We start from the raw sequence: 12,568 nt of genomic DNA on the forward strand, positions 1-12,568 counted from the left end.
AACTTTATCAATGTTTATATGTAACATCTGCATGTTTCGAAATGTTTACATTGATGAAATGATCGAGCCATTTAGTTACATCTGCACGTTAGAATTTCTTCTACCCTGTTTCTTGACAACACATATATGTTTGCAGCGTGCAGTTGTATGTTTGTTATGATTATATAGGCTTGCATGATTTCCTTAATAAAAATTTGATATTCCTGATTCTCTAGTTTTCCGAAAATGCATGAATAGGTTCCCTTTTGATATATTTTACAATGAGCATGTGGTAAGTCCATTAAAGAGAATACCAGATGGAAAGTGGGATATTTTGCTTGTTATGATTATATAGGCTTGCATGATTTCCTTAATAAAAATTTGATATTCCTGATTCTCTAGTTTTCCGAAAATGCATGAATAGGTTCCCTTTTGATATATTTTACAATGAGCATGTGGTAAGTCCATTAAAGAGAATACCAGATGGAAAGTGGGATATTTTGGACTTGTGAAGCAGTAATTGACAGACAATTCTAAAAGATTAATTAGCTATATATAGGGAAACCTTTGGATATATTTTACAATGAGCATGTGGTAAGTCCATTAAAGAGAATACCAGATGGAAAGTGGGATATTTTGGACTTGTGAAGCAGTAATTGACAGACAATTCTAAAAGATTAATTAGCTATATATAGGGAAATTAATCAAGGAGTTAAATTGTCATTATACAAAGGCATTGTGTTATTTCACTTAAAGCCAACAAACTTTCAATATGTTGCATTGAAGAAAACTAATATGTATTAGTGTAAAGAGCAATTTGAGCTATAGCTATAGGTGATATATTTGTACTTATAATTGTGAAATACTTCCAAGGACGATCGATCGATCAGTTCTAAAGTCTCATAAAAATGTCAGTTCAGTCTTCCTATGCATTCCTAATATGTAATGTGATCTTAAATTCTGCCAGGACTGATTGTATGCATGGTTAGTTGTATCTCACTCTGGGTCAGTAACATTTAATATGTATATGGACATAGAGTGAGCTATATACACTGATAGATGCCAGATGCCATTTGGAAAGAAGCACCCTAAACCAATGTTAAAAAATAGGCTTGATGCACATACTGTACTTTAAGTTTCTTTTGAGTATTTGCTTTAATTTGTGTTAGGTTGGAGAGGTATACAATTTTTGTTTTGAGACTATAAAACACAATCCTTATATGTTCTGCAAGTGGATGTAGATCGAATAAAGTCTTATTTATTTACCATTTTAAAGGAAATTTAGTTATAATCTTTAGCATAATAATTCAGTTTTACAAGGTTGAATCATCTCAATTACAACTTATTACATAAAAAATTTTACTGTGACAGTACTATAACTCTATATGTATGCTGAGAAAGCTATTGAGCAGAAACATCACGAACTTTAATTTTCGTTTTTAAAACATGATATGTGTTTTCAAGCATCAGATTGGAAACAGCTGATCGAGCGGTTACTCCGTCATCTACAACAGTCAAATTAAACTTAATCATAAGACACAGACTTCTGTTATCTCTGTAGTGGGGGACTTAGCTGCTAGAACTGTTGTATTTCCGATTTCAAAAAAAAACTTCCGGTCAAGGGAAAGGGAGCGAAAGCTGCCGCATTTGAAGTTTTGTCGCAATCAAGTGTTATTTACATTTGATTTTATTCACGTAAAGCTTACTTCAGAAATAAAATGTACATAAGTAACACATTTCTTTATAACAAACTCATCTGAAGGTCACGCCTCTGGACATGACCCCAGGAAAGGTGCAATACTGCACGTGGGCATGATTTGCATTTCTGAGGTGTCCCAATCTTTGCAGATCGCGGTGTGCGACCTCGCTTTCACACATAAAACAATTTTTAGCAAGTTAAAGCTCGAGTTTTCTTTTAGAATATCGGACTTAGTCTTCTTGTGCATCAGCGCATTTTAAAGCATACATTTAGCTAATATGAGAAAATAGCAGACGACGCCACAGACCAATTCACTTACAAGCTTAATTGTCGATAAACTCGTAAGTACTACGTTGAAAATATTTTTTTTCAGCAACAGCCTTAACATGTCAGATAAGTGTTTTTGTATTTTGATATCCTGATAATTCTTTATTGTTGAAATGAATGCTTATATTTTACTCAGATAATAACTGGAGTGCAACCTGATCCCCGATGTTTTACTAGCTCGTACCAGTTAAAAAATAATAATATAAACCCCTGGAAATAAAGGACAGTTTAGCGCTTTTAAGTAGAACAGTACAGTTATATAAACAACATCAACAAACAAGCAAGTTGAGAAAAGATATTTAGTCACGTAGGTGATTGTAATTCTAATGAGCCATTTTGGCATCGTATACATTTCTACATCACCTTCATTTGGAAGGGAAAAACTGAGAATCAAATTAGTGGTAAAAGGTGGACATTAAGGATTATCTTAAGTACTAATATGTCCCAGAGAAGAAATGTTTTGTATATCGCAGTAAACATATGGGATGTTAGAGACTATGGATATTAATTATAATTAGAGGATAGTGTATGTGCATGTTGTGCTGCAAACAGTTGTATATGTTTATATAGTATGTTTACAGTCTAAAAGCAGAGATTTTATGAATTTAAAACTCAAAATGGATTACAGATCATTCAGTCTTCATTAAGCTCCTCGAGCTTGACAGTATGGCAGGTACAAGCAGAATCTTGACTCGCATTCTCCAGACTGCTGTACAACTTTCAGCAACAAGGTTTCATACATGCATTAGATCTAAGAGGTGAGCTAGAGTTATTGTTGTTACAGACAAAGGAACAGTTTGCAGAAGTTTCCAGATAGTGGATGTTTTACATTCATTGCATATATGCATATACACACAAACACATATATACATATGCACACACTTAAGTAAGTGTGCAAGTATGATTCTCATACAATCAGTCTCTCTCACGTGCATGTACATATAGCATTTGATGTCTGAAAATTGATACTGATTTGCTCCAGCAAAATATATGTACATAAGTAAATTTATTTTTCATTATATGTATATTTTTAACTTCTGTGTGTGTGGGCGCATGTGTGTGTGTGTGCATGCACGTGCATATACAACCATCCATCTGAATGGCACAGAGTGAAGACAGTAGCATCTCTTGTTGGTTTTGGAAGTGGAGGTGCCTTCAGCTTAACCTTCTTTACTGTGAGTACCATCTTTTGTTTTGGTATAGTGGAACAGATGTGAAGCAAATCAGATTTATTCATTTGTCTTCTTTATTATATTTCACACTTGCATAGCAACTGGGGGAGGTGCAAGAGGGTCAGCAGGTCCCTTAAAAAGGATACAGAGGAGGCAAGAATGTGAACATTGTTCACTGTTGGCATAAAGTTTGACCCCCGCCCCAAAAGCTGACCATCATTATTAATAACTTGACCCTTAATTCTGATCAAGATAAAGTAAAGATTTGCCTTAAGATTATATCACTATATGACAGGATTTTTGAGTGGAAAATTGCTAAATGAAAAAGTTGCATTAAGGAGAATGGTGCATGATATTGACTTGATTTGAAAGTTAATTTCTTTCTTGTTTTAAATTGCTTTTACTTATAATTATCTTAGCAAAATAACTATTAGTTGCGCAAGAGTCTACTTGTTGGGTAAAACAAGAATACGTTTACTTTTAGACATCACGCAAAACTGAAGAGAGCATAAGGGAACAAGCAGCCAAATGGATGGCCCAGCCTCTAACAGATGTTGAAAAACTTGAACAGGTTCTAAAGTTATTTTCTCTTTGTGCTTTTGTTATAAAAGAACTTAGTGAGCATGTGTGTGGATAGGTAGGGGTATATAGAGAGTGTGAAATGGACTAAAAATTCCTTTTTCCTAGGAATTTTTTGTTTGGGTAAAAGGTAATTGAATTGTTTTAATTTTTAGGCAGCTCATAATCTTTTTGCTCTCAGCAGACTAATATGCTTCTTTTAATCTCTTGTGTGACCTCAAAGCTTTGAGAAAGTATGTTTAATTGTGGAGTGTGAGTTTACAAAAGTTTTTTGTGAAAATAAAAAAGGTTGCTGTGCATTTAATCAGAAAATAAGTTAGTATATTGGTAAATTTTGAAGTACCTAACTGCAGCTTATTAATATGCCTAGTTTACAGACCAACCTGAATGGTTTGCATGTTTTGCAGATATTGGTAGATTTGTATCTGCGATCAACGAGCGGCGCTAACAATGTACTATATAACATCGGTACATCATTCACAACATTGCCATCCATCAACACCAGACAGAGCAACAGTTCGGGTTATTCGGAGGTTGAAAGTCTGCATTTCTCGTGTTAAAGTAGCAGTTTTTCAGAACCACGAGAAATGCAGACTGTCAGCATCCGAATAATCCAAACTGTTATTCATTCTCTCTCTCTGATTGATGTTGACTGAAGGCAAAGTGAATGGTGTGCCAACGTGACATAGTACACTGTTATCAGAGCTTGTTAATTGCAGAGGCAAATCATAGCAGATAACAAATCAATTTTGGAGGCTGAAATTTACAGGTTAATTTTATATCTCCTATATCTACTGATATCTGAAAAAACACAAACCTTTCAGGCTAGTTTTTAAGTGAAATGTATTATAAGACTGGGCTAATGAAAGACAAGCCAGCCAGATTGAATGACACTTTAATTAACTTATTGTCTTCTCTTCCAGAAGTCATCAGATATGCGATCCGCATGGAAGTATTGATTATGAGAATTCAGGTGAACTGCTATTCAGAAATTGATTCCTGCAACATTTTAAGGACTATAATTATATGCTTTTCAATCGAGATCGTATACATTTTTAATTAGCATGCTTTTAGTTTTTTAAATATTTTACTTTTTAGATCCAACACAGAATTTGTTTTATGGTATATCCAGGACAAAGTGCAGGTTAAAATTTTAAGCAGTTTATTCAGTGACTGCAAATAATTTATGATGTCCACCAGTTTCAAACACTCCTTGATTAAGTTATTATTTTAAATGAAGTAGCTTTGGCATTCTTGTATATGTTACTGAATTGTGGAAGTGTAAAATGTACAACTAAAAAAGGACTTATATACTTTTATCTTTTATTTTTTCATTTGTGAGTGTTTGATAGTATATGATGCATTGTTTTACAATGATTCAGGCAGAATTTTGTAAAGCTTTGGAAGAACAAGATGGGGAAAAAAAATTTCAAGTCGACAAATGGTATAGAAAAGAGGTAAGGTAGATTAAAATGTAAATGGTTGTCTTTGTCTGATAGCCGTAGTGCTAAGTATCTTGGGAGCTGATATCGTTGGATTATGATGGATGTTCACTCCCTGAACATATGTGTATGTCTGTTATAAATGTTTCCATTATTTATTTTGCCATTTCATGCTTCTTTTTTTTAAACAAAGTTTTTTTTCCATATTTACTCATCCTTCTAAATTGTCATGTTTTGCCAAAAGGGTGGTGGAGGAATTACCTGTGTTCTTCAAGATGGCACCGTATTTGAAAAGGCTGGAGTTAATGTCTCAGTGGTTAGTGGGAGTCTTCCTGCAAGTGCTGCACAACAGATGCGATCAAGGTATCAGGTTATATTTAACCAGTAGTGGAGAGATTTTCTCTTGATGGCATTAAATTATGCAGTAAATTCCTAATTGTCAGTTGTAGTAATTGCCAAGGCAATGAAGATGTGTTCAATATGAAAATGTATGTAATTAAAGTATGATTCTGATTACATTGTTTATGTTACCAGATAAGTGGAAGTGTTACCATTTTTTTGTAAGAATAAATTGATAAATTAAGCTTTAACACAAGTATTGTTGTTATATGTACCCATTAGACCTTTAATTTGTATTGTACATTAGACATGGCAATAGCTGCAGTGCTTGGTGAACTTATGTCATCAGAACTACAGACGATAAGTGCCTAAGTTTATAACCAGTGCTTTTGAGAATACTGACTGTTAGATTGACTCAAGAATGCCCTAGATAAGAGACTGAGGCAAGAGCAGGCAAGCTTTTGGCAGGGTAAATCATGCACAGACCATATTGCTACACTGCGAATCAATATTGAACAGTACATCAAATGGCAGTCGCCACTCTACAAGACATTTGTGGATTTTGAGAAGGCTTTTGACTCCTTAGACAGGGAAACCATCTGGAAGCTGATGCAGCACTACGGATTTCCACCAAAGTTCATTTCCATCATCCATCAGCTGCACGAGGACATGACAAGCCAGGTGATCCACAACGGGAAGCTGACCAACCCCTCTGCAGTGAGGGCTGGAGTGAGGCAAGGCTGTATGCTCTCGCTGACAATCTTCCCAATTGTCATAGATTGGATCATTAGAGAACAACCTCTAACAGCAACACAGGCATTCAGTGGACCTCAACTCAGTGGATCTCAACTTTGCGGATGGCATCAGCCTGTTGTCCCACAAGCAGCAACATGCACAGACAAAGCTCACTTGGCTCTCAGAAGAAGCAGCGATGACTGGCCTGACAATCAACAAACAAGAAGCCCCACTCCAACTGCATGAGAAATGCATTAGAGTCTGACCGTTTCACCTACCTTAGTAGCATAGTCAGCAAAGAAGGAGGTGCGGATAACGATGTAAGAATCTGAATAAATTAAGCCAGGCTTACATTCCATATCCTGCGACCTATCTGGAACTCCAAGGCTTTATCTTTACACGCCAAGATCTGCATCTTCAATGCAAATGTAAAGTCAGTCCCTCCATATGGATCTGAGACTGACATAGTGTGTGACAAACACCATCACCAACAAGATTCAGACATTTGTCAACAGATGTCTGCGCCACATTCTCAACTACAGATGGTCTGAGAAGGTCTCCAATACAGACCTGTGGCAGACAACCAACCAAAAACCTGCCAGTCAAGACGTCAAGAAGCACAATTGGGGCTGGATTGGTCACACCCTGTGAAAGCCGGTCGACAATTTAACAAGACAAGCTTTGGGCAGGAACCCACAGGGGAGGCGCAGGGTTGGAAATCTGAGACAGACATGGAGGAAATCAGTCTACAGTGAGGCGGAGGCAGCTGGCATGACATGGACCCAAATGGAATGGGACGCCAGAACCAGATCTGATGGCATGGTGTAGTTGCAGTCATATGTTCTTCTACGCGCTTAAAGGAATCATAAGAAGACTGTTAGATTGACGGCTATATCTGCAATGAATAAGAAATGAAAGTATCTCACACAGTGCTAAAAAAATTTAAACAATACAGATCCATACAGAAGAATCTCCAGTCTGTCATTCTCTCCTTTGGTAGCATCTAGTTTCAGTGTGACATTGGTAGCATTCAGTCTTAGTGTGACATTGGTAGCATTCAAATAAGTGAATGCTGGGTGACTGTAAATAGCTACTGAGATCCTTTATCCTGTTTTTAATGTGCATTTTGCTGTGTTCTGCTTGTTACAGGGGAAAGAAGTTAGAAGGAGATGACCTTCCTTTCTTTGCAGCTGGTGTCAGTAGTGTAATCCATCCTGTAAGCTATCTTCCCACCTGGTGTCAGTAGTATAATTCATCTTTTTTAAGTTATCTGCTTTTGTTTAGTTTTTTTTTTCATCTCTAACAGTTGAGGAGCTTTCAAACACATTGTTTGCCAGTTCTGCAAGATTTTATTCAGCCTTTTTTCATAATCTTTAATTTTTTTAAAATATATCAGATGACATTATATGGTGATCGATTCCAGGTGTATGCTTGGCAAGCTTATGCCAAGTATAAAGACAAGAAAGTTGACAGTTTTATGGATTAGGTGAAACAACAGCATATTTGTGTCCATCCTTTAGTTTTTGCAGTCATTGTAATGCCTGCCTATTAAGTGCAGGACTGTACTTTTAGAAGTCTTCTTCCCAGAATGAGAATAACCATATCCTTAATAGAAGACTGTCATATGTCTAATACATTGATATTCACTGAAAAAGAATAAAATAATGTTTGAAAATTTGTCATTGATTCTAGTGGTGAGATCACATTTTAGTAGATGATTATGATTTTTTTTCCTCTTACTGTTTAATCACCAGAAAAACCCTCATGTGCCTACCGTACATTTTAACTACCGCTACTTTGAAGTTGAAGATAGAAATGGCACGAAACACTGGTGGTTTGGTGGCGGCACAGACTTGACCCCTTACTACCTTGACAAAGATGTAAGGACCTATATTTTAAGTGTATTTATGCATTTTTTAATGTATATATACCTATTAGTGTCAAAAATATTATTGACTTGTTTAAAATAAAATTCTGTATTTTCATAATGCTCTTTCCACTTGTTCATTTAATAATACTTGTGTATAATACTTTATATAATACCTGCACATTTAGTTATTGTGGATCCATCCCCCCCCTTCCCTTTTTTTAAAATTCTTATTCTCATTTTTTATCATGCTGCTCCTATACATCCTTCAAAGTAAGTACTTTAAAGATTTTTTTTCAAGGTTGCATCTTTCAAGAAGTGAACTTAATTTCTTTCCTTGGACCACATCTTAATATTTTTGCTTTGCTTTCGGACTATTTTGCAATATTGTGCTTGTTTGATTTGTTATAATTATAAATTCTTGATTTTGCTTTAACTTTTTTATGCTATTGTTTTTACCACAAGTACTTGCTAAGATAAACCCATGAGTAATAATTATGGTTGTTTATATCTTGTGGAGATATTCTGGAGCTAATGAGTTAGTGAACTATTTTTTTTTTTTTTTTTTAATAGGATGTGGTACATTTTCACAAAACTTTGAAAGATGCTTGTGACAAGCATGGTAAAAAGTACTACAAAGAGTACAAGAAATGGTGTGATGACTACTTCAATGTAGCACACAGAGGTAAGACATGAGTGATACTGACATCACAACATGTGTTTCTAGCAGTAGTATTATCCAGTGTCTGTAGTATCTATATATTCTGCAGTATCTAATGTCTGCGAATTACTTTATGCTTGTAAACCTTTAAACAGAAGGTTCTAAAGCCAAAAAAAATTAAAAGTGTAAGCAAAACTCTGAACACACAATGAGAATGTCAAGCTTCCAAAGGATTTGTTAAATAGTTCACAGCATTTTAAAGGTAAATGATGTAGCTATTCATTTCTTTGAAATGTTGAAATTTCCCTAAAAGCCTATTATCATTGGTAGTTGAAAAAGATAAATGCATTTTATCCAGAGATAATTCCTGCATATTTGGGGTATACAACGCTTACCATAGGCTGAAGAGGAGTTTTATAAAGAAGCATTCTTTTTAATATTGTCTTGGTCTTGGCTATATTACAGGGGAAAGACGTGGAGTTGGTGGAATATTTTTTGATGACCTGGACTCTCCTGACCAAGAAACCGTTTTCCAGTTTGTTAAGGTACATTTTAATGAAGTTTACTTACAGCAAGTACCAGCAGACAAAATTAGTTTTTTTTTAATGAGTTATTTTTCCATGTTCACTTGAAAGTATGAGAAAATAAAAACTGAGTCTCCATCTCAATTAATTTTTGAGATATTACGGTTTGAAATTCATGATTTGCATTGCAGCTATCACTACTTTATTTTGGACCATGATTGAAGCGTCATATATACCATCTTGAAATCTTAAAAGTACACAAGTACTCTTTATGAGAAGTTACAAACACTGACTTCCTATTGATTTGCACATTGGAAAAATCACATTAAAATCTGGAAAAATGAAAAGTTTAATAATGAATTTTGAACAGCTCAGCCATCTAGACTAGGAACACACAACTGGCAATAACACTAATAGTCACATATAGTTTTGCTTCCAAAGAACAGGTAAAGGAAAAGTCATCTTTATTTTATTTTTTGAGATTAGTGCTCTTTTAGTTTTGTGTCTCGGGCGTTAGTAAGCAATACAAAGAAAGTTTATTTTAGCATGGTATGGGTCACCACTTAGTAAGATCTTTATAGCTATTAGAGGACACTGTGTTGTCACAAGATATAATTATAGCTGTTTCCTTTGTAGAGCTGTGCTGACTCTGTTATTCCCTCCTACATTCCAATTGTGAAAAAGCAGAAGTACAAGACATACAGTTATGATGAACGGTATGTCTCTGCTTATTGCTACTTTATTTTTTTTAAAGTTTCTGTTAATCATGTGATGTCGTGCTTTTTATTTATTTATTTATTTATTTTTGCTGATAGACCTACTTTTTATTAGGGAAAAGTAAAACTCAAAATTTATGTTATCAAACTCTCAAGTCTTGACAAAGAAGGATATTGTGTCCTTGCTTGTTCTTTTATTCAACAATTTTAAACAGTCCTTATATTAAACAATATAGATTACTTTTTAAAGTGACTTTTAAACTTGTAAGGGAAAGATCGATATATTAGGTTTCTCTTAGAGCCAGTGACTATTATATTCTTTCTAATGAAATGGCCAAGAATGGGTAGTACCTTGTATTAGTTACAGACATTTTGATTTTTACAGTACTTGGCAGTTGTTGAGACGAGGAAGATATGTGGAGTTTAACCTTATTTATGATCGAGGCACTAAGTTTGGACTGTACACACCAGGTGCCCGCTATGAAAGTATTCTGATGTCTCTGCCTTTGCTTGCAGTAAGCATTTTATGTTTATTTCATTTTTAGTCTTTTATCAGCTCATTACTTTAATTTATTTCAGACTTTCAGTAATTTCTTTTGAATAAGCTTTGAGACGTATACCTTTTCTTGGCCACATGAAGTTAAATGTCTTTATCTTGATTTCCAGATGTTGGTGCTAAGGAAAATGTGGTCTTTAGCACTCTGTCACATATGCCAAAGCTCACACACATCTATTCACCACATGTTAAGTTTAGTCAGATATTGATGTATATAGCATTGTTGAGTTGACATGCATAGCGTGACTGCATGTGTGAAGTAAAGATCTGATGGTAATTTCTCTACAGCGCTGGGAATATATGCATGTTCCCAAAGCTGGTTCAAAAGAAGAGGAGCTGCTGAAGGTGCTTCAACAGCCCAAGGATTGGGTTTGAAGAACTTTGGGACAGTATTTTGTGAATGGATATTTTTGGTTACATTTTTATTGTTCATTAGCTTGCAGAGAACATCTTCATTAGTATTTGAAGTGATTGAAGAATAGTGCTGCTAGGTTTTGACTTTTAGGTGTCTATTGTTTGCCATGGCTGTTTTCAGGGAATAACTATTACTGTGGGAAATTTAAGTAATTACTGCATATGCATTTGTGCCATTCAAGGAATTTTTCATCTTGAAAGAAATATTTGTATTCATGATGTGGGAGCTTTCAACTTATATAACAAATAATCCCTGATAATCAAGTGAATATTTTATCTAGTCATTTTTTGTGCTTGTTCATTCCTCTAAAATGCCATTATATTTCAAAACATTTATTAGTAGGTGGTTTTTATAAAGGGAATCAAAATCCATTCATGGCACTTTCTGCATGTTGATGATGGCAGGGCGTTTTCTGATCAGAACTTTTGTTTGTAGAGATCATGCAATGATATATTTTTATGTATATAGATATATTTGTTAAGATTTTATATTGGTTTTATTGGTTTAGAAGTAATATTTTCACATTACTTCTTTGTATTTGGCAGTAGGGTATGAAATCCTTTTTATACACAAAAGTATCCACTGTCACCTATATTCCCTTCTTCTACGATTCGTTACTATATGATGTACATCATTAGGTTTACACCAGTAGCTTTGTTTGGTGGTGACATATCCTGACAGCAGTATAGGATTTTGACCTTCATAGTCATTTCTGATTCACTTCTAGAAGGGCAAAGTTTGATAGTATTCTGTGATTGTTTTTACAGGAAAATAGAAATTTGTTTTACTTACGATCGATAATTCAGATAAAGGAGTTGTTGCATTGAAAAATGGTATCAATACTCTAGACGTACCTACCTTGAAATTTCTTTCCTGCAGTAAGAAAAATGGCAAGCAAATATCCTGTTTCTAGTTTTCAGCTGAGACAACTTCTTCAGAAAGCAGACATAAGATAATAAGCTGCTTCTTGTGCAGAATTTATTGTTTTAAAAATATGTTTTTCATTATAAATTTACTTTTAGAGTTTTAGTTATTCTTTGTAGTTTTTGAAGTTGTAAATGTGCCCCCTTTTCAGGATCAAAGCTCCTTTAATACATTTGAGTTAATCTTTAATGCAAGTAGTAAGCTTATTATCAGGTGTGGTACCTATGAACCAGAGGTAAAACCAGAATCTGAAAAATATTGTGTAATTTGTAGGCTTTAATGTGATGTACAGATGTGCATGTGTGTTACCTATAGAGTCCAGACTGCAAGAGTAGATCTCAGTGGTTCTATGATTTATTTTTAGTTGCCAACATATGTATTGGCTTCTGTCTAAATAGTATACTGCTCATAACAAGAACATGACAAAATAAGAGAGCATTATGTTTTCTTTTGACACTGTAAATATATTCTTGGTTACAAATATAAAAAGGCAAAAACACCATGAATCATTCTTGGATTTGTGTGAGAATGCATGTGCATGTGTGTTTGCAGAGATTAAATACACAGTTGTGTGTACATGTGAGCATGGACAAGAGACTAAGAGGAAAGGCAGAGAAGAAAAGCGTGTCTTTA

At 34.7% G+C, this 12,568-nt stretch overlaps 1 protein-coding gene across 1 annotated transcript; it reads left to right on the plus strand.

The window, feature by feature from the left end:
- Positions 1-111: 111 nt before the first annotated feature.
- Positions 112-12,435, plus strand: LOC112566148 (oxygen-dependent coproporphyrinogen-III oxidase-like). The gene is given in 15 exon segments (XM_025242122.1): positions 112-145; positions 2,634-2,763; positions 3,114-3,180; positions 3,662-3,748; positions 4,680-4,695; positions 4,698-4,729; positions 5,139-5,213; positions 5,443-5,561; positions 7,422-7,488; positions 8,027-8,152; positions 8,713-8,824; positions 9,266-9,345; positions 9,961-10,040; positions 10,426-10,555; positions 10,885-12,435. Coding segments are annotated over 15 exon segments (1,227 nt in total). The 5' UTR covers positions 112-126; the 3' UTR covers positions 10,972-12,435.
- The last annotated feature ends 133 nt before the right edge of the window (positions 12,436-12,568 follow it).

This window comes from Pomacea canaliculata, linkage group LG6 (genome assembly GCF_003073045.1).
Source record: "Pomacea canaliculata isolate SZHN2017 linkage group LG6, ASM307304v1, whole genome shotgun sequence".
Taxonomy (NCBI): domain Eukaryota; kingdom Metazoa; phylum Mollusca; class Gastropoda; order Architaenioglossa; family Ampullariidae; genus Pomacea; species Pomacea canaliculata.